Below are 22,303 nucleotides of genomic sequence, written 5' to 3'. Positions count from 1 at the left end.
GTAACCCCACTGATTTAACTCTTACTAAAAGCAAAGAAACTTAGCCAGGCTACTCCCTGAACTGGCTAAAGATTCTCCTCCCTGGGGAAGCAGGTATCACAGAATCACAGGATTTTAGAGATGGAAGGAACCTGAGTCTTGGGAAGTTTCACACATTTATGACTGCTGTTACTACAGCTACTATATTGGTCATCTATTGCTGCATAACAAATTATCCCCAAATTAACAGCTTAAAATGACAATATTTATTGTCTCACACAGTTTCTGAGAGCCAGAAATTCAGGAGCAGTTTAGCTGGTGATTCTGTGTGGGGAATAAGCTTAGGAATTCCCTGAGCCTGCACTGATGGGTTAAAAAGGCATAAAGAATTACAAAGCCATAGGATGCTCACACCCAAGTTTAAACAGGGATAGAGTAGGGAAGGCAAAGGTTCCCAGGATTGAGTAGGGGGGGTCAAAGGACCCCAGGATACAGGTGGGGGGAAAGGCCCCAATACAAAGGTATATGAGGTAAATAAGATTAGGTTTTGAGTGCAGATATTCCCCCCAATTTAGTACTATAGCAGAAAGCTGCTTTCACAGGAAGGAATGACCAAATTAGGTAAACAGGTAAATAGGGCTATAGACCTCTGCAGGGTGAAGTTGCCCAGAGAGGAGCTAATTAACAAAAGAAAGGTGCCTTGTTGACCCTGAGGTTACATGCTCTGTCTTTCTTGCCCCCTAGACCAGTTTAGGTAAACAGAGGTGGTGCCTCACATCTGCTGTAAACAACCTTCTGCCTGGCTGCCAGGGGCCAGGATTTTGTTTTGTATTGGCCCAAACCCCTAACTCCACATATATTCAAAACCCCCTCTCTCTCACACCCATGAGTTAATGTTCACAGTTTCATTGTCCCTTTGTGCACGTCCATCACCATGTTTGTAAGCTTTCTGATCTTAATAAAAATGGAGCAAGGACCCTTAATCAGGGCTCTTGTCTTTTCCTGGACATTAGCCATCTCTCATATTTTAATCCTGCATCCTGCTTTCTTGCTAAACAAGAAAGAACTTTAGTCCCAGAGTCTATGACAATTCTGGTTCAGGGTCTCTCATGAGAGTAGTGTCAAGTTACCATCCAGATGAGCTGCAGCCATCTGAAGTCATGACTGGGACTACAAGATCCACTATCAACATGGCTATTGTCAGAAAGCCTCAATTCCTCACGGGCTATTGTTTGAAGTCCTCATAGTTCCTCACTATGTAGGGTTCTCCACAGGGCTAATGACAATAAGCTGCTGACCTCCCCAAGAGTAAGTGATCTGAGTGTAGGGGAGAAGAGAAGGAGAAAAGCTATAGTGTCTTTTTGAAAAACAGCTTTATTGAGATATAATTCACATACCATATACTTCACCATTTTTAAGCGTACAATTCAATGGCTTTTGTATATTCACAGAATTGTACAATCATTACCACAATCAAGCTAGAAAAATTGTATTATCCCAAAAGAAATCCCATACACATTAGTTATAATATCACAATCCCCTGTATTTGTCTGCTCAGGCTACCATAACAAATACCATAGACTGGGTGCCCTAAACAACGGAAATTTACTTTATCATAGTTCTGGAGACTGAGAATTCCAAGATCAAGATGCTGGTCAGTTGGGTTCCTGGTGAGAGCTCTCTTCCTGGCTTGCAGACAGTTGCCTTCTTGCTGTGTTCTCATATGGAGAGAGAGAGAGAGAGAGAGAGAGCGAGCACTCTGGTATCTTTATCTTTTTATAAGGGCACCAGACCTGTCAGATTAAGGTTCCACCCTTATTATATTATTTAGCCTTTATCACACCCTTGCCAGCCTCATCTCCAAATATAGTCACATTAGAGTTTCAATGTAGGGGGGCGCCTGGGTGGCGCAGTCGGTTAAGCGTCCGACTTCAGCCAGGTCATGATCTCGCCGTCCGTGAGTTCGAGCCCCGCATCAGGCTCCGGGCTGATGGCTCAGAGCCTGGAGCCTGTTTCCGATTCTGTGTCTCCCTCTCTCTCTGCCCCTCCCCCGTTCATGCTCTGTCTCTCTGTCCCAAAAATAAATAAACGTTGAAAAAAAAAATTTAGAGTTTCAGTGTATGAACTTCAGGGGGAAATGAACTTTCAGTCCATAATACCTCCTATCATCCCAGCCCTAGGCAACTCACTAATATACTTCCTATCTCTATATATGACCTATTCTAGACATTTCATATAAGTGGAATCATACAACATATGGGTCTTTATGATTGGCTTCTTTCACTTACCATAATGTTTTCAAGGCTCATCCATGTTGTAGCATGTATCAGTACTTTATTATTTTTTATTGGGAATAATATTCCATTTTAAGGAAATAGCACATTTTCTTTATCCATTCATCAGAGCTAGAAATTTGGGTTGTTTCCACTTTGGGACTATTATAACTAATGTTTCTATGAACATCCATATGCAAGATTTTGAGGGAATATATTTTTATTTGGGGGGAGTGTATATTTAGGAATGGAATTGCTGGAACATATCACTTTGTGTTCAACCATTTGAAGAACTGCCAAGCTGTTTTCTAAGGCACATGTGTCATTTTACATTACCACCAGCATTGTATGGTTGTTACAATCTTTCCACATCCTTGTAAACATTTGTTAATTATTTGTCTTTTATTTATTTATTTATTTTAGAGAGAGAGAGGGCACTAGTGAATGAGGGGCAGAGAGAGAGGGGGAGAGAGAGAAAGAAAAAGAGAGAGGGGAGAGAGAGAGAGAGAGAGAGAGAGAGAGAGAGAGAGAGAAAAGCTGGGCTTACTGGAAGCAGGACTTGTGTTCACCCGAAGTGGGGCTTGAGCTCACTGGATGTGGGACTCAAACTCACAAACTGTGAGATCATGACCTGAGATGTCATGTTTAACTGACTGAGCCACCCAGGTACCCTATTTGTCTTTTTTATTATGGTCATCCTAATGGGTATAAAGCGGTACTTCATTGTGGTTTTCATTTGCATTCCCCTCATGGCTGCTGATGTTTAGCTTCTTTCCATGTGCTTATTGGCTTATTGTGCATCATCTTTGAAGAACTATCTATTCAGGTCATTTGCCCATTTCTAAATTGGTTTATTTGTCTTTTTATTATTGAGTTGCCATAGTTATTTATATATTCTAGGTACAAGCCCCTTATCAGATATATGGCAAAACATTTCTTCCGTTTTGTGGGTTGCCTTTTCACTTTCTCAGTGATGTCCTTTGAAACACAAAAGGTGTTAATTTTGATGATATACAATTTATATTTTGTCTTTTGCTGATTGTGCTTTGGTATCATATATAAGAAAATGTTGCCTAATCCAAAGTCATGAGAATTCTAAAAGTTTTATACTTTTAGCTTTTACATCTAAGTCTATAATCCACTGTGAGTTAATTTTTGTGTGTGGTTGTGAGGTAGGGCTCCAAATTTATTCTCTTACATGTAGAGATCAAGTATCTATATAATATATTGTATACCCTTGTGTTGGGAGGCCTATAACTGTTATATTAAATTAAGAATATGCAGGTGGGGGACACCTGTGTCAGACTTCGGCTCAGGTCATGATCTTGGGGTTCGTGAGTTCAAGCCCCGCATCAGGCTCTGTGCTGACAGAGCAGAGCCCCAGCACAGAGCCTGGGGCCTGCTTCGGATTCTGTGTCCCCCTCTCTCTCTGCCTTCCCCACTCTCTCTGTCTCTCGCTCTCTCAAAAATAAATAAACATTAAAAATAAAAAAAAAGAATATGCAGGGGACACCTGGGTGGCTCAGTCAGTTAAGCATCCGACTTCAGCTCAAGTCATGATCTTGCAGTTTGTGGGTTTGAGCCCTGCGTCAGGCTCTGGGCTGACAAGCTAGGAGCCTGGAGCCTGCTTTGGATTCTGTGTCTCCCGCTCTCTCTCTCTGCCCCTCCCCACTCATGCTCTGTCTCTGTCTCCCTCAAGAATAAATAAACAGTTTAAAAATTAAAAAAAAAAAGAATATGCAGTTTATGATCCACTGGATGAAGGGGCACAAGCCACCCACACTGGGTCAGTAGCTAACCCCCTTAGCACCCAAGCTCCCACTTTGGGGAAGTGAAAACTCCTGGAGTCATTTTGATTGAAGGCACAGTTTCAGTATACTCACAAAAAGAAAGTAAAGTCACAGGATTTATTACTCACAAATCCCAGACATGGAGAGGCAATTAGCTCAGGGAAGGGCAGCCCTCTGTCCCAGATCATGACCACAGGAGATAGAGAGCAGAGTAGCAAGCACCTACCTAAGAAAGCACCTAAGGTGGTTAGGGCAGAGGTCACTAACTTCTTGAGGGCTCAAATCCAAGTAGTTATTTAAAAAAATTTTTTAATCTTTATTTTTGAGAGAGACAGAGTGCAAGTGGGGGGAAAACAGAGAGAGAGAGAGGGAGACACAGAATCCAAAGTAGGCTCCAGGCTCTGATCTGTCAGCACAGAGCCTGACTCAGGGCTGGAACTCATGAACCATGAGTTTGTGACCTGGGCTGAAATCTGATGCTTAACCTGACTGAGCCACCCAGGTGCTGCCAAGTAGTTATTTTAAAATATGCCCTAGGGAAAACAAAATAGGAACTTAGGGCAGGAATCCTAAGCTCAGCTCTTTATCTAAATGTCCAAACTCTGAGTTTGAGCAGGCTTGTCATACAGTAAAATGCCTAGGCAGTAACTCAAAATAGCTGTTTTCTCATTACACGCTTCTGACCTGCCAAGCAGCAGGCATAGCTGACTCTGGAGTCCACAGAGGGTCCTCAGTCAAAGAACATGGGTGCTGGTAGTTAGAAATCAGGTGTGTACAGAAGCTGGTAAGAATGAGAGGTTTCCAGCAGGGGACCAACAGCCTTGGCTAACCCACTCAACTTGATGATGCCATTTCCCACTTCTAGGCCTTTTCTGAAGCTCCATCCAAAACCCCTTCACCATCTCATCTCACCAAGATCTCCTGACAAGTAAATAACCCTCAGAATCTATTTACCTATGGAGGTTTTCTTGAATCTGTCAAAGAATACCTTTACCCAGGCTATCCTAGCTTTGTTGGCACAAAAATTAACAATGCTTATGCCTTCTACATAGTTATGAAGCTGCCAATAGGAACTTTGGTGGACATCGACTCTCATAGAGGGAAATACACTGTGCAATAGAGGTGCCAAGGCTGCAGGATAGGTGTCTGTTAAAAGATTCCTCCCTCCACTCCTACTCTCACTCCAAGGTCTATACACACCCTCCCAGCTCCCAATATCTCCCTCCAAGCCTGCTGTTCCCCTCTTTCTCAACAAGAAAATAATGTAGCTGATACCCCTTAGTTTCTCTATTATCTGATAGCAGCAATTTAGAAATGTGAACCTTCTGATAAGAGCAAATAGCTGATAATATATTGTTGTCTAATTAACTTACTGGGCAAGCTTTAAAGGAGTTTGCATTTTGAAAAAATTAATACAGTGTAAACTTCTCCAAAGAGGGATGTGATTCTTGAGCATCCCCAGGACTTGGCGCAACTGAGAGGCAGTCAGGAGACAGTTCTAAACAGGAGGACTATGAAACTAGTAAGACCATCAGTTCCAGCCCTTCCCTGGACTTTAACTAATTTCCCATGTCCATTAAAATAGGTTATCAACCCATGAGGACTAGGCAGGGAGAGTGGTCATTATAATACAAAGTGTGGACAAGGTGAGGTGCAGCAAGAAATTACATCAAGACCCCAGATGTTAGATTTAGATAATGTGGTCGTTTCTGTAACCATGTACAGTAGTTTGATTGGAATTTCAGGATTATGTGGTTGGGGGATAAGAGGTTTAGTAACTCTCCTCTTCCCCACTTCAAGGATCCCTGAGACCTGGCAGGACCTTACTTGGACATCAGCTCTTACACATCTCTAGTAATGATTTGAGAACACTTACTTGCTCTTCATGTTTAGTGCAATAAAATCCCACTACTCTGAGATTTTCATTGTCACTAAGCTTCTGACCCAGACCTTCAAGCAACAACCTCAGAGCCATCCTAATTCTGGCACTTACTGTGTGACCAAGGGTCTGTTACAGCACTACTTTATTTCATCAATTTTGAAAATATTTATCAAGCACCTACCATGTACCAGGCACTGTTTTAGATACTTTCCTATCTGTTCAAGTATTTCAAAAATATTCTATGTACAGAAAAGTACATAAAACCTATGTGCTCATATTTATTTATGTAATCTCTATACCCAACATGGAGCTCAAACTCTCAACCCTGAGATCTAGAGTCCCATGTTCTTCAGACAGAGTCAGCCAGGTGCCCCCTCTATAAGTGCACTTTAAAGAATAATTAAAAGGTAATATCTGCATAACCATTACCCAAGGCCAGAAATGTTGTACCCCAAAGCACCCCTTCACACCTTCTTCCTCTCTTCTGGGGCTATAAGCAGTATCCAGACATTTGTGATGATAATTTCTTATCTATATATGAATTTCTAAACAATATAATGTGATTTTGCCTGATTTTGAATCTTATGGAAATGGAATTGGATTGTATATATTCTGTCTTGTTTCTTTTGTGCTACAGTGTTTGCAAGGTAGTTACACATGGTTGTAGTCATCCATTTTTGTGTTATATAGTATTCCATTGTTTGAAATACCATTAATTTATATATTCATTTAACTGTTGATGAACATCCATTGTTTTCAGTTCTTGGCTATTAGGAACAATGATTCTAGGACCATTTTGTAGTCATATACAGGTATGTGAATTTCTAGTGAACTTTCTTCTGTTCCATCTTGTGAGAATCACTGCTTTTGAGCACTATCAGGACTCTTTTCCATCATGCAGTTGGACTCTCCCTAATTCTACAAGTAGCAACTGTGAGGGAGGGGAGGCACGTGACTGGCCCAAGGTCACTCAGGCAGCTAGTGGCAGAACTCAAAACATACTCAAGGTCCTTTCGGGAAGTAGTCCATTTCCCAGTACGAGGGCAGATATGTGCCTCCCAAATCTGAGGGAACTTGGCACAGGTGGCATCAGGATAAGATGAGTGGGGCACTGCAAAATAAGGGGGAACGAAGATACTTGGCAATGAAGATTAATACTTGATTTTTTTTTTTAATCAGCAAACTACAGCCTGTGCAACCACCTGTTTTTGTAAATAAGGTTTCATTGGACCAGGGCTACGATTAGCACAAGATAAGTGAAGCAAGGTTGTGAAAGCATAGGGTTGAATTTTGTCTTTATTTAAAATTTTAGTATTTTGTTCATGATGGATTTTTGTTTGCATTAATTATGATTTTCTTGAGACAGTGCATTAAAATGTTTACCTTGACTACTATATTCTTGGGCACCTCCTTAAATTCTGTGCCAGAAGCCAGCACCTCACTCTTCTGACCCTAATCCCAGACCGGCAACCCAGCGTCTGTTTTAAACTTCGCCATCCTAAACTTTCTCCAACGCTTTCCAGCCTGGTCCTCACCACTGCCTTCTGTCCCTAGAGGGCGCGGTCGTCCAGCCCCCTCCACATCCTTCTCTCAGTCTCAATTCCCAGGTGAGGCGCGAGTCGTGGGGACTGAGGGGAGGAGCACGCCCCGGGGCATGGCCGGCGCGAGCGCGCTACTTAAAGTCGCAGGGCCTGGGTGATTCCCGAGGAGGGCAACTCGGCCTGGCGCGGTGCGCCGGTCTGAAGCTTCTCGATTGAGTACAGTTAGCCCCGAGCCATTTCCTCTCACATTCTAGTTGGGCACTGGAATGGCAGTTCCTACGCGGTTCTCTGGGTGTGCTCTCTGCCCTATTTCGCCCCCTTCTTGGGAACACCAGGGGATATGTGGGGGCAGTTTTTTGGAAGTGAGAAGCGAGCAGGACGGACTGGAAACGGAGCGCCCCTGGCCGAGGCTGGGTAACAATGCCCGGGCCTTTGGCATCCCCGTCTCGGCGACTGGGGGGACTCTCACATAAGTGGTTTCGGGGCAAGGATCAATGCTTTACCGCTTCCGAGACCCCTTGCGGGCGACTACATTTCCTGACAGGCCCCGCAGAGACTGCTGTCCGTGGAGCCTCGGTGGCCTCTCTTTCCCGGAGCGGGGTTCCCGGCTCCGAGGACGCTACCTCGATGTCGCCGCGTTCCCTCCAGGGTGAGCCCTCGCAGAGCTTCGTCCCACTGCAACGCATCTGGACTGGGGTCTGGGGTCCGGAGAGTGGAGGTGACCGGCCCCGCTTGGCGGCACTCCCAGGTGTCATGCAGTAAACCTGTGGGTATGGGATCTCACTGGGTAAGGGCTAACGAAGGGCAGTAGACTGAGCCTGCTGCCTCTTACCTGGAGCAGGAGGAATTTCTGAACGCATGCATCCATCGAACCCCTTTGATGGGTCGCTCCATGAACCCCCGCAAGTACTTTGGTATTATCAGGGTTGGAAGGGGTGAGAGGAGCATCTCCACTGCCCATTTCAGCTTTGTGGTCTCCATTCTCTTCCTAGAGCCTGCTTATTCCATTAACTAATTCATTTCCCAACCATTACCTCAGCACTTGCTGTGCCACAGCCCCTCCTGGCCCTAGAATCCAGGCCTCCTACTATTCCCAAGGCCACCACTGATTTCTGCCTTTAAGCGCCCTACCCCCGCCCCTTCCCGCCCCGCCCCACCACACAGGTGCAAATACTCAGGCCCTAGGGTCCAGCTTTCTCAGAATTTTACACCACTGTTACTAAAAGTCTGTGTATTCCCAGCCTAGGACACTCATTTAGCCTTAGACAGTTTGGTAAGGTTAAGTTTTATTATCATGTGGCATGGTGGAGTCCAGCTATTGAGAGCTCCACACACCTAAGTTCAGGACCTAGACCTTAGTTTATTAATACCCTGGACCCATTCCTAGGAAGCAAGTTCTATGGTGAAAGACGAACAAGGTGTAGAGGTTACCGAGAGTTAACTGAGATATCCCTTTAGTTCAAAGCTTCTCAACTCTGGCTATATTCTATCTGGGTTATTACTCCTGGGTGCAGTGTGGGCAAGAGAATTTTTAGAAACTGGGTAATTTTAATGTGCAGCCAGGGTTGAGAGCCACTGCTTTAACCCTGAGGGCAGGTGAGTGGGGTCTGGGATGACCAGAAGCACTGGGCCAGGTACTTCCAGCTGGAAGCAGCCTCAACCCTTTATCCGAGTATGCTGCACAAATTGTTTTTAACATTTTCTATGTGTCCCATGCTGTGAAAATAGTCAGGAAGCACTACCATATAATGAGAAACATGTCTGACAAGTTTGTGTAAGATAATTGGAAGTAAGGTGAAACATTCCAAAAAGGCCAACTAGGAAACATACAATAATCTCCAGATGAGGTAAAGAAAGCCCAGGCTAGATTAATGACAGGGAATGTAGGAGGGGACAGTTGTGACAGTCACAGAAAGAATGAGGGACTATAGTGGTCACCTAGATCAAAGTTTTTGTCAGGCTGTGGCTCTTTTAACTGTCATAAAGGCTGATTGTACCGACATATTGTAGCTGACTCCCAGAAGAGAGTCACCAGAACTTCTGTAGCCTCTCTAGGACTTTCAAGACCACAAATAGGCTGGGATTATTGTGTCTGGCCCAATCTCAGACATTAGCAAATTTAACCACAACCATAAAGTCAGAAGAGCTTCTTGGTGTGCCTCGCTGGCTCAGTCAGTGGAGCATGCAGCTCTTGATTTTGGGGTTGTGAGGTCAAGCCCCACTTTGGGTGTAGAGATTGCTTAAAATAATCTTAAAAAAAAAAAGTTAGAAGAGCTTGTGCTTTATGGTGGCCCAAGGCCCTTTCTGATATGCGGCAGCAGCCGCACTCCTAGGGATAACTCACTAGAGATTCAACAGGGAAAAAATAAGCTCTGTGCATGGCATTAAAATGCTTATTATAGCATTATCTATAATAATGATATATTCCAACAATAAAGGAAATGAATAAAACAAGGTATTTTAAACAAAAGAATTTATCTTAAAAAGTTAGCATTAAAATATCATTATGAAAAAAATGAATGAACCAAAAACATTCATAAGAAAAAGAATCTTCTTTTTGGAAAAAAGAATTAGATTCATATTTTTCCTGGAGTAGCTTCCTCTTGCTCAGTACTAAACTGTGATTATAGAGTACTTAAATCTGCAAGAATATGGGCAAAGCCTGAAGAAACTTGCAAACATGAACATATTTTTCTTAGAGAAGGTTGGAATATGGAGGAAAGGGGACTCCTTTTTCAGAATTGTCCTAGTGAGAGGCATGTAGCATAGAAATTAGGGAAAGCTCTCTCAAACCAGATCATTTGGGTCCTGGTTCTGTCACTTAACAAATGGATGGCCTTTGGCAAGATTAAGACATTTCAGTGGCTTGATTTCTTCATCTGTAAAATGGGGTAATAGTCCCTATGATAGAGAGCTGCTGGGTGGCTTAATCTAATATGTGAAACTCTTAGAACAGCACTTGGCAAATAGTAAGTACTCTATAAGTGCTAGCTATTTAAACTGTTATTTATAATGTAATAAAATCATTTAAAAATTGACCAATCATTATTGATACTCCTGTCTACCCTCTACACTCAGAAAAAAACCTTAGATATTTTTAAGGGTGTATTTTATTATCCATAACTTCAATAAAGCTGTCAGTACATTTGTAGTCTGATTTTTGCTAAATGTAGACACTAGCATAACCACCATCACAATTAAGATGTAGAACATTTCCATCACCCTTTCTTCATGCCCCTTTCTAGTCAGCCTCTCCCTTAGTTCCAGACAACTGTTGGCCTGCTTTCTGCTCCTATAGTTATGCCTTAATTGTAGAATTTCATATAAATGGAATCATATAGTGTATACTCTTGTTTCTGGCTTCTTTGGTCTAACATAATCTTGAGATTCATCTATTTGTTGCATGTAAAAATAGTTGTTCCTTTCTGTTGCTGAGAAGAATGCCATTATGTGGAGATCCCACAATTTGTTTATTCCTTCACCTTTGATGAGCATTTGGACTGTTTCCAGTTTTTGCTTATTATGAATAAAGCTGCTGTGCAGATTTGTAAAAAAAAAAAAAGGCTTTGTGTGGACATATTTTCATTTTTCTTGGGTAAATACATAAGAGTAGAATTGTTAGGTCATACAGTAAATGTGCATTTAATTTACTGTTAACAAACTGTCAAACTGCTTTCCAAAGTGGCAGGACCATTTCACATTTCAAGAGCCATGTATGAGGGTTGCATTTGTTTCACATCCTGGGGACACTTGGTATTGTCAGTCTGTTAATTTTAGCCATTCTTATGGATATGTAGTGGTACTCATCATGTTTTTTTTTTTAATATGAAATTTATTGTCAAATTGGTTTCCATACAACACCCAGTGCTCATCCCAACAGGTGCCCTCCCCAACACCCACTACCCACCCACCTCACCCTCCCACCCCCCATCAACCCTCAGTTTGTTCTCAGTTTTTAAAAGTCTCTTATGGTTTGCCTCCTTCTCTCTATATAACTTTTTTTTCCCCTTCCCCTCACCCATGGTCTCCTGTTAAGTTTCTCAGGATCCACATAAGAGTGAACACGTATGGTATCTGTCTTTCTCTGTATGACTTATTTCACTTAGCATAACACTCTCCAGTTCCAACTACATTGCTACAAAAGGCCATATTTCATTCTTTCTCATTGACAAGTAGTATTCCATTGTATATATAAACCACAACTTATTTATCCATTCATTGGTTGATGGACATTTAGGCTCTTTCCATCATTTGGGTATTGTTGAAAGTGCTGCTATAAACATTGGAGTACAAGTGCCCCTATGCACCAGCACTCCTGTATCCCTTGGGTAAATTCCTAGCAGTGCTATTGCTGGGTCATAGGGTAGATCTATTTTTAATTTTTTGAGGAACCTCCACACTGTTTTCCAAAGCGGCTGCACCAGTTTACATTCCCACCAACAGTGCAAGGAGGTTCCCGTTTGTCCACATCCTCGCCATCATCTGTAGTCTCCCGATTTGTTCATTTTAGCCACTCTGACTGGCATGAGGTGATATCTCAGTGTGGTTTTGTTTTGTATTTCCCTTGATGAGGAGCGACATTGAACATCTTTTCATGTGCCTGTTGGCCATCTGGATGTCTTCTTTAGAGAATTGTCTATTCATGTTTTCTGCCCATTTCTTCACTGGATTATTTGTTTTTCAGATGTGGAGTTTGGTGAGTTCTTTATAGATTTTGGATACTAACCCTTTATCTGATATGTCGTTTGCAAATATCTTTTCCCATTCCATTGGTTGCCTTTTAGTTTTGTTGATTGTTTCCTTTGCTGTGCAGAAGCTTTTTATCTTCATGAGATCCCAATAGTTCATTTTTGCTTTTAATTCCCTTGCCTTTGGAGATGTGTCAAGTAAGAAATTGCTGAGGCTGAGGTCAGACAGGTTTTCTCCTGCTTTATCCTCTAAGGTTTTGATGGTTTCCTCTCTCACATTCAGGTCCTTTATCCATTTTGAGTTTATTTTTGTGAATGGTGTAAGAAGGTGGTCTAGTTTCATTCTTCTGCATGTTGCTGTCCAGTTCTCCCAGCACCATTTGCTAAAGAGACTGTCTTTTTTCCAGTGGATACTCTTTCCTGCTTTGTCAAAGATTAGTTGGCCATACTTTTGTGGGTCCAATTCTGGAGTCTCTATTCAATTCCATTGGTCTATGTGTCTGTTTTTGTGCCAATACCATGCTGTCTTGATGATTACAGCTTTGTAGTAGAGGTTAAAGTCTGGGATTGTGATGCCTCCCGCTTTGGTCTTCTTTCTCAATGTTACTTTGGCTATTTGGGGTCTTTTGTGATTCCATACAAATTTTAGGATTGCTTGTTCTAGATTCGAGAAGAATGCTGGTGCAATTTTGATTTGGGTTGCATTGAATGTGTAGATTGCTTTGGGTAGTATTGACATTTTAACAATATTTATCCTTCCAATCCATGAGCATGAATGTTTTTCCATTTCTTTGTATCTTCCTCAATTTCCTTCATAAGCTTTCTATAGTTTTCAGCATACAGATCGTTTACATCTTTGGTTAGGTTTATTCCCAGGTATTTTATGCTTCTTGGTGCGATTGTAAATGGGTCAGTTTCTTTATTTCTCTTTCTCTTACTTCATTATTGTTCTATAAAAATGCAACTGATTTCTGTACGTTGACTTTGTAACCTGCAACTTTGCTGAATTCACGTATCAGTTCTAGCAGACTTTGGGTGGAGTCTGTCGGGTTTTCTATGTAGAGTATCATGTCGTCTGAGAAAAGTGAAAGTTTGACTTCTTCTTTGCCAATTTTGATGCCTTTTACTTCATTGTTGTCTGATTTCTGATGCTAGGACTTCCAACACTATGTTAAACAACAGCAGTGAGAGTGGACATCCCTGTCGTGTTCCTGATCTCAGGGGAAAGCTCTCAGTTTTTCCCCATTGAAGATGATATCAGCTGTAGGCTTTTTATATATGGCTTTTATGATGTTTAAGCATGTTCCTTCTATCCCAACTTTCTTTAGCGTTTTTATTAAGAAGGATGCTGTATTTTGTCAAATGCTTTTTCTCCATCTATTGACAGAATCATATGGTTTTTATCTTTTTTTTTATTAGTGTGATGTATCACATTAATTGATTTGTGAATATTGAATCAGCCCTGCAGCCCAGGAATGAATCACACTTGATCATGGTGAATAATTCTTTTTATATGCTGTTGAATTAGATTTGCTAGTATCTTGTTGAGAATTTTTGCATCCATATTAATCAGGAATATTGGCCTGTAGTTCTCTTTTTTTGCTGGGTCTCTGTCTGGTTTAGGAATCAAAGTAATGCTGACTTCATAGAATGCATCCAGAAATTTTCCTTCCATTTTTATTTTTTGGAACAGCTTGAGAAGGATAGGTATTAACTCTGCTTAAATGTCTGATAGAATTCCCCAGGGAAGCCATCTGGGCCAGGACTCTTATCTGTTGGGAGATTTTTGATAATGGATTCAATTTCTTCACTAGTTATGGGTCTGTTCAAATTTCTATTTTTTCCCATTTGAGTTTTGTTGGTGTTTGGGTGTTTAGGAATTTGTCCATTTCTTCCAGGTTGTCTAGTTTGTTGGCATATAATTTTTCATAGTATTCCCTACTTGTATTTCTGAGGGATTGGTCATAATAAATCCATTTCAATTGTGATTTTGTCTATTTGGGTCCTCTCTCTTTTCCTTTTGAGAAGTCTGGCTAGGAGTTTATCAATTTTGTTTATTTTTTCAAAAAACCAACTCTTAGTTTCATCGATCTGTTCTGTTTTGTTTTGTTTTGTTTTTTGATTCCTTACTGTTTATTTCTGCTCTGATCTTTATTATTTCCCTTCTTATTCTGGGTTTGGGGTGTCTTTGCTCTTCTGCTTCTATTTCCTTTAGGTTTGCTGCTAGAGTTTGTATTTGGGATTTTTCTTGCTTCTTGAGATAGGCCTGGATTGCAATGTATTTTCCTCTCAGGACTGCCTTTGCTGCATCCCAAAGGGTTTGAATTGTGTTTTCGTTTTCATTTGTTTCAATATATTTTTAAATTTTTTCTCTAATTACCTGGTTGACCCATTCAATCTTTAGTAGAATGTTCTGTAACCTCCATGCTTTTGGAGATTTTCCAATCTTTTTCCTGTGGTTGATTTCAACTTTCATAGGACTATTATCTGAAAGTGTGCATAGTATGATCTCAGTTCTTTTATATTTATTGAGAGCTGTTTTGTGACCCAGCATATGATCTATCTTGGAGAATGTTCCATATACACTCGAGAAGAATGTGTATTCTGCTGCTTTTGGATGAAAAGTTCTGAATATATCTGTCAAGTCCATCTGGTCCAGTGTGTCATTCATGGCCATTGTTTCTTTTTTTTTTTATATATATATATATGAAATTTATTGACAGATTGGTTTCCATACAACACCCAGTGCTCATCCCAAAAGGTGCCCTCCTCAATACCCATCACCCACCCTCCCCTCCCTCCCACCCCCCATCAACCCTCAGTTTGTTCTCAGTTTTTAACAGTCTCTTATGCTTTGGCTCTCTCCCACTCTAACCTCTTTTTTTTTTCCTTCCCCTCCCCCATGGGTTCCTGTTAAGTTTCTCAGGATCCACATAAGAGTGAAACCATGTGGTATCTGTCTTTCTCTGTATGGCTTATTTCACTTAGCATTACACTCTCCAGTTCCATCCACGTTGCTACAAAAGGCCATATTTCATTTTTTCTCATTGCATGGCCATTGTTTCTTTACTGATTTTCTGTCTAGATTATCTGTCCATTGTTATAAGTGGAGTATTAAAGTCCCCTGAAACTACTACATTCTTACCAATAAGATTGCTTATGTTTGTGATGAATTGTTTTAGATATCTGGGTGCTTCCTATTTGGCGCATAGATATTTATAATTGTTAGCTCTTCCTGATGGATAGACCCTGTAATTATCATATAATGCCCTTCTTCATCTCTTGTTACAGCCTCTAATTTAATTCTAGTTTGTCTGATATAAGAATGGCTACTCCAGCTTTCTTTTGACTTCTAGTAGCATGAGAGATAGTTCTCCATCCCCTCACTTTCAACCTGAAGGTGTCCTCAGGTCTAAAATGGGTCTCTTGTATACAGCAAATAGATGGGTCTTGTTTTTTTATCCATTCTGATACCCTATGTCTTTTGGTTGGAGCATTTAGTCCATTTACATTCAGTGTTATTATTGAAACATATGGGTTTAGAGTCATTGTGTAGGTTTCATGCTTGTAGTGATGTCTCTGGTCCTTTGTGGTCCTTGCAATATTTCACTCACAGAGTCCCCCTTAGGATCTCTTGTAGGGCTGGTTTAGTGGTGATGAATTCCTTCAGTTTTTGTTTGTTTGGGAAGACCTTTATCTTTCCTTCTATTCTGAATGACAGGCTTGCTGGATAAAGGATTCTCGGCTGCATTTTTTTTTCTGTTTATTACATTGAAGATTTCCTGCCAGTCCTTTCTGGCCTGCTAAGTTTCAGTAGATAGGTCTGCTACTACCCTTATGTGTCTACTCTTGTATGTTAAGGCCCACTTATATCTATCTGCTTTCAGAATTCTGTCTTTATCCTTGTATTTTTACAGTTTCACTATGATATGTCGTGCAGAAGATCAATTCAAGTTACATCTGAACGGAGTTCTCTGTGCCTGTTGGATTTCAATGCCTTTTTCCTTCCCCAGATTGAGGAAGTTCTCAGCTATGATTTGTTCAGGTAAACTTTCAACCCCTTACTCTCTCTCTTCTTCTTCTGGAATTCCTATGATACAGATATTGTTCCATTTGATTTCATCACTTAGTTCTCTAATTTGCCCCTCATAATCCTAGATGTTTTTTTCTCTTTTTCTCAGCTTCCTCTTTTTCCATAATTTTATCTTCTAATTCATCTATTCTCTCCTCTGCCTCTTCAATCTGTGCTGTGGCCGCCTCCATTTTATTTTGCACCTCATTTATAGCATTTTTTAATTCATCATGACTATTTTTTAGTTTCTTGATCTCTGTAGCAATAGATTCTCTGCTGTCTTCTATGCCTTTTTCAAACCTAGTGATTAATCTTGGCTGTTATTCTAAATTCTTGTTCAGTTATATTGCTTATATCTGTTTTGATAAATTCATTAGCTGTCACTTCTTCCTGGAATTTCTTTTGTGAAGAATTCTTCTGTTTCATCTCTTTGGCTTTTCTGTCCCTTATGAGTTTTAAAAGCTTGTTATGTGCTTTGCATCTGTGAGCACAGCTATGTTAAAGAGGGCCAGGGCCTGGCCCTTCAGAAGGTGTTTTTTGGAGAGTTTTACTTGCTCTCTGTTGTTGTGACTTTGGTTATTTTATTTCCCTACTCCCAGTGATGTTTTGGACCCTCCACCATGTATGCTTTGATTTGTTCTTTGAAAAAGCCCTGGAAAGGAAAACAAACAAACAGGAAAAGAACACACAAAAATACAAATAAAACAAACAAACAAACAAAACAAAAATCCAAAAGTCAAAAAACCAGAAACACCAGCTGCAAGTAAAGAACATGGTGGAGGCAGTGCTGATGGAAGAGCACATACAAAGAGAGAAATGACAGGGGCAGGGAAAAAGAAAAAATAAACATTGACCAGGCAGAGAGACTAAATGGCTTAATCCAGAGAGAGAGAAAGGAAAATAAAGAAGGACATGAGAGGAAAAAGAAATGAAGATAAAATTATCCCCATAGAGAAACTACATGGCTTGATTATTCCAGAGAAAGAGAAAGGAATGTAAAGAAGGAGGTGTAGAACATGTATCAAGAGAATGGATTAAATATGTCTGTTTAAACAAACAAAAAACCAGAGTAACTAGCCTAGAGGAGGGAAGAGATAAGGAGAAAAGGAAGGAAGAATATATCTAAATAACAAGAATTTCGTAGAATTAACCCAGGCAATGCAGCAGCACCGGTCTGGAGGAGGGAGCTGTCTGGTTCCTCAGCATCTATCCAGCTCCAGTGGACATGCAGTTACCCAGCCAGGAGGGGCATGGTTTGGTGTAAGCAGGTCCTGCCTCCACTGTGAGCCCCAAGGACCAATCCCTGAGGCCTGCCTTGATGGTGGTGGTGGGGAGAAAAATGGCGACCCCCCCATTGTCTTTTCCATGGACCCAGTGTCCCAAATCACTCCATTTGAGCTGTCCTCACTGTGCCACAGGTGCAGATGAGATGGTCTGTCTCTCTCTGCCGACTCCCATGGCCTGGTGCTTGGCTGGGATTTAAACTCCCACTCCATGCACCCTGGCACTGGGGAAGTGCCTCTCTATACTGACCGATATGTGGTCCAGGCTGGTTTTGTCCTGTGCTGCAGCACTTCAGGGAGGACTACTTTCTCCTGCAGACTGTGCCCTGACCTACCAGTGAAACTGGGGGTGGCTCCCCTTCTCCCAAGGTGCATGAACAGGGCAGCCAGCCCCAGTCTGAAGAAAGCCTTGCAGTTAGAGATGGGATCCCTCTCCATCCTGGTCCAAGGTTTTTCTCTTGTCCAGATACAGTCTTATTCTTCCCCAGCCGCTCTTTCTCTTCCCTTTGTCTCTCTGCAGAAGGGGATCTCTTCCCTCCATGCCTATGCAGCCCATTTTATCTTCCCCAGTTTGCAATCACCCACCTATAGCCCATCAGGTTGTCCTGGTGTCTTCTTGTTAGACTCAGTCTCTTTTCCTCATAGTCTCTTGGGGTTCAAAGTCCTTTGACTTCAGCCCTTCTTTGTTTGAGAGATGTGGGAAGTACAGATCCCCCTACTTCTCTGCCAGGTTGGTCGGTCTCCCACCCAAAATTTGTATTTAGTATATCAGATGTTGATCTTTGCTTTGGAGAATATGGTGATGATATGTAGCATCCTAGGAAAGAGGTACAAGAGAAACTGGCATGGAATCGTCTCTCCACACTCTTCACCACCAATAGCTGAAGAATGTCTGGAAAGGGCTGGGGATGCTGCCCACTGGGGTTTACTTAACAACTGGAAAGTTCTCCCCTCCACCTAAAGCAAAGAAAAATCTAAGCCTCTAGAAACTAGAAGCTTTGGAAGCAGCCCAATTAATTGACTGTGTGAGAGAGACCTTATGAAAAAATGGTGGGTACAAAGACTGAAGGACCTGCTCTACATTGCCTCTACACTGATCAATCTAGGAAAGCACAGACTACCTAAATAGAAAACTGAGTACTAGATAGGTGCATCACATGAGCGTGACAGTAGCAGAGGATGGTAGCATCTCTAGGGGCATTCACCAAGTACCAGCAAGAAAACTCTTCCTGGAAATTTCCAAGCTGAGACAAAGGGATGGGAACACTCAGGCAATTGTTAGGCAGTGACCAACAAAGCTCTGAGTGGAGGGAGAAGGACATAGAATGTTTTCAAGTAAAAGTACCCCTGGTCATATGCTTTCTTTAGAAGTCATAATCATAAGCTGAGGAGACTGTATGTGGAGGGAAATGCCAAACAACCTGAACTGGAATAAGGCCCATCTTCTCAGTAGCAATTCCAAAGTCCAAGTGGGAAAAAGCAGTCATAGGAAGAATTCCATTATAGCTCAGTGAGGGCTCAGGAACAATTTAGAAACACTATATACCATTTGAATGTTCAACAAGGTTACTTAGAAAAAAAAAGCCTCAGAAAGTTAAGTAGAAGCTAGTGTTCAGTTTCAAACCAACAGGAGGAACAAGTATGGAGCCCTTTCCTAAAAATGTACCTTCTTCATTTTTCTTTTGTAATTCAGATTAGATACAAAAAATCATGTTTTCTTTTATATATTACATTCATATTAGGTCCATCACATCAGTCCTGATCCAAGCTGGAGATATCCTATAGGATTGTACTTTGGCAAAGGCATTTATATAGGGTTAACCAATGTAACATCATTCGAGCATTCAATAAATACATATTTTTAGAACAACTACTTCATGCCAGGTTCTGTGCTAGTGCTGAGGACAGAACAGTGAGCCAGGCAGAAATCAACTCCGCTGTCTTGTATATTTCTAATGACCTGCTTTGATACAGGGCTTACACATGTCTACCCAGGCTTTCTTTTTCCTCCATGTAATCAGATTTTTCAGCTTGAAATAACATACTTAGCAGTAGATACTTGTCAAGTCTGTGGCTACCTTTTTCTTAATTTTTTAAATGTTTTTATTTATTTTTGAGAGACACAGAGAGACAGAGCACAAGTGGGGGAGGGGCAGAGAGCGTGAAACACAGAATCTGAAGCAGGCTCCAGGCTCTGAGCTGTCAGCACAGAACCCAGTGAGTGCTCAAACTCACAAACTGCAAGATCATGACCTAAGCTGAAGTCGGACGCTTAACCGACTGAGCCACCCGGGCACTGCACCCAGTATCTTTTGAATACTCTTCCTGTATTTGGGGATTTTCTTCAAGATATAATTCCTGTCTCCTTAAGGCAGAATGCAAACTCAATTTCCAAGCCTTTCTTGAAGCTAGGGTACAGGCAATGACCTATTGTCAACTGGGGTCCACATGATTTCTCTGATTGAGAAGACACCAACCCAAGGATGCAAAATTCATGAAAAATCCACTTTCCAGAGGGTGTGAGGGTGGAAGAATCTGTTTTTCCAGGGAAGCATGGGTGAAGTTTTTGGCATCTGGAGTATAGCAGTGCAAATTATGGTGGTGTCTCACTGCAGCTGGCCCACAGAATGGTTTATTTTTGGCTGCACAGATTGTTGGCCTTTCTGGCCATACCAGAGGTACTGTGAGCTACATAAGATTCTCAATTGCTTATCTTTTAAAAACCAGTTAGAGTGAGTTCTATTCTTTGTAAAATATTGTGACTAATGCATATACTGAGCTACTGTTATGTGCTAGACTCTATGCTGGCATATTCCTATGTTACTTTGATTAAACTTCATAAACTTCATTTAAGGTATAAATTCTTATACATTTTACAGATTAAAAAACTGAGATTCAAAAGGTCACTTTATTCAATCTACAATACTAAAAACCTGCTGTGTGACACCCACTGGGAATAGAATATTGAAGGAAATAGTTCCCTGCAATTGTAAAAAGAACGGCATATTGTTTTTAAATGTCCCCTTATCAAAATAAGAAGCACCAAATGGCAGATGTCTGGAGAGAAGGACCTCAGGCCAGTAAAGGCCTCATTTTAAATATAGAAACCCCCTAAAAATAGCCACCCATGTTACAGACTCAACAGGTGATTGGCCCAAAAAGAAGGGAGTGGAATCTAGGCCATGGTGAAGGAGAGTGAAAGGGCAGTTCACTGTTTCCAGCTTCTCTCACCACAATGGCTCTGCCTCTGAGGTCCCTGAGTCGGGGCTTGGCAAGCACAGCAAAGGGAGACCATGGAGGGGCAGGAGGTGAGTGGGGCTGCTGCCTGACCCTGTGGCTTACATACCTGTACCCCTCTCCCACCTGTCTGGCCTTCCGCGGTTCTGAGGACCGCCCCCCACTCCGCCTCCCCCCCACCCACCCTTTAACTCTAACCTTCAGAGGCCCTCCCTTCCCCACCTCTCTCTCATCTCTGCCTTCCCCCCACCCTGCTGTAGCCAGCACTTGGCGCCTCCTGACCTTCGTGCTGGCGCTCCCGAGTGTGGCCCTCTGCACCCTTAACTCCTGGCTCCACGCGGGCCATCGTGAACGCCCCAAGTTCATCCCATACCACCACCTCCGTATCCGCACCAAGGTATGCTGGCCTGAAACCTTGGCCCCCAGAGCGGGAGCATGGTTCAGACGGGCAAGGGGTGCTGGGGGACCCCCTGGCCGGGACCTCGCTGACAATCTGCTCTCCCTCTATTCACAGCCCTACTCCTGGGGAGACGGCAACCATACTCTTTTCCACAACCCCCGTGTCAACCCTCTGCCCACCGGCTATGAACAGTGAATGGCCCTGAGGCCCCAGTGGATGCCCCCAGCCCCAATAAAGGTGTGAAAACTGTGTGTCCGCAGGCTCTCTGGGGACCAGGATAGGGGCTGGAGGGGCCTCCAAGGAGTTCCACTGGGTGCATGCGCACAATGCAGTCTGTGGTCTACATGCTCTTCCCAAGGCCATGATTTGGGAGGTGCTCCAGGGAACATCCTTGATGACTAGGTAGGAGATCTCCATCCTCCCTTTCTCTCACCTATTGATAATTAGGGCTATAGCCTGTAAAGGTCTTTCACATAACACTAACTTCACAGTAACTCTGGGAACAAGATATAATTTTGGTTCCCCTTCTCCAGACGAGGAAATGAGATTCTCAGATATTAAATGACTTAAATAAGGGCCCTCCTCAGAGGTCCCTGGAAACTCAGGGCTGCAGACTCTGAAGTACCACTTGTCTCTTGACATTTATTCACAGCTTTTGTGAATTCTGGTTTTTGGAAACAACCCTGATTTCAAACAGAGGAACTACAGCCCTATCTGTGAGTCTTCATGACCTAGTTTTGGATTTGGAATATTTTAGCTATTCTCTATGACCACCCTTAATGAGTCTTCTGTATTAGTTTGGGAAATCATATGCTCCTTTCTGGAAGCATGGCTCTCCTAGCCTCTGGGGATCTCATTCAAGGGAGAGATCGGTTCAAACAAGTTCAGGGCATTTCACTCACCTCTTAGGACAGTCTGCTCACTTCACATTACCAAAGAGCCTGAAGCCTGTGCTGAAACCCATGAGAAACAGACACATTGAGTTCTTCCTTTGGCTACTCCCCTGATGCTACATATATAGTGCCATTAAAAAAAAGATTATCTCAGGCCTCAATCACCTGAAAAAGTGAGTGAATGTTTTCTAGGCCCACAAGCAGGGTCCCGCAACTCTTCCTAGAATAGTACTCAGGTCCCTAAATTAAAGCTCTTTGATTAAAG

The 22,303-nt window shown here is 42.2% G+C and overlaps 1 protein-coding gene across 1 annotated transcript; it reads left to right on the top strand.

Annotated features, from left to right (window-relative positions):
• The first annotated feature begins 20,686 nt into the window (after window positions 1-20,686).
• On the top strand, window positions 20,687-21,396 carry LOC115504365 (cytochrome c oxidase subunit 6A2, mitochondrial). The gene is made up of 3 exons (XM_030301302.1): window positions 20,687-20,816; window positions 21,006-21,142; window positions 21,260-21,396. The coding sequence occupies exons 1-3, from the start codon at window positions 20,744-20,746 to the stop codon at window positions 21,338-21,340; spliced, it is 291 nt and encodes a 96-aa protein (XP_030157162.1). The 5' UTR covers window positions 20,687-20,743; the 3' UTR covers window positions 21,341-21,396.
• The last annotated feature ends 907 nt before the right edge of the window (window positions 21,397-22,303 follow it).

The sequence above is a fragment of the Lynx canadensis genome, chromosome E3, assembly GCF_007474595.2.
Source record: "Lynx canadensis isolate LIC74 chromosome E3, mLynCan4.pri.v2, whole genome shotgun sequence".
NCBI lineage: Eukaryota > Metazoa > Chordata > Mammalia > Carnivora > Felidae > Lynx > Lynx canadensis.
The sequence above is the reverse complement of the archived record's forward strand: the minus strand, read 5'-3'. Positions and strand labels throughout refer to the sequence as shown.

Bases quoted from the DNA above. Each gene is read 5' to 3' on its own strand.
- LOC115504365 (XM_030301302.1), top strand. From the start codon at position 20,744: ATGGCTCTGCCTCTGAGGTCCCTGAGTCGGGGCTTGGCAAGCACAGCA. The intron at 20,817-21,005 runs GTGAGTGGGGCT...ACCCTGCTGTAG, and splicing joins AGACCATGGAGGGGCAGGAG to CCAGCACTTGGCGCCTCCTG. The intron at 21,143-21,259 runs GTATGCTGGCCT...CTCTATTCACAG, and splicing joins ACCTCCGTATCCGCACCAAG to CCCTACTCCTGGGGAGACGG.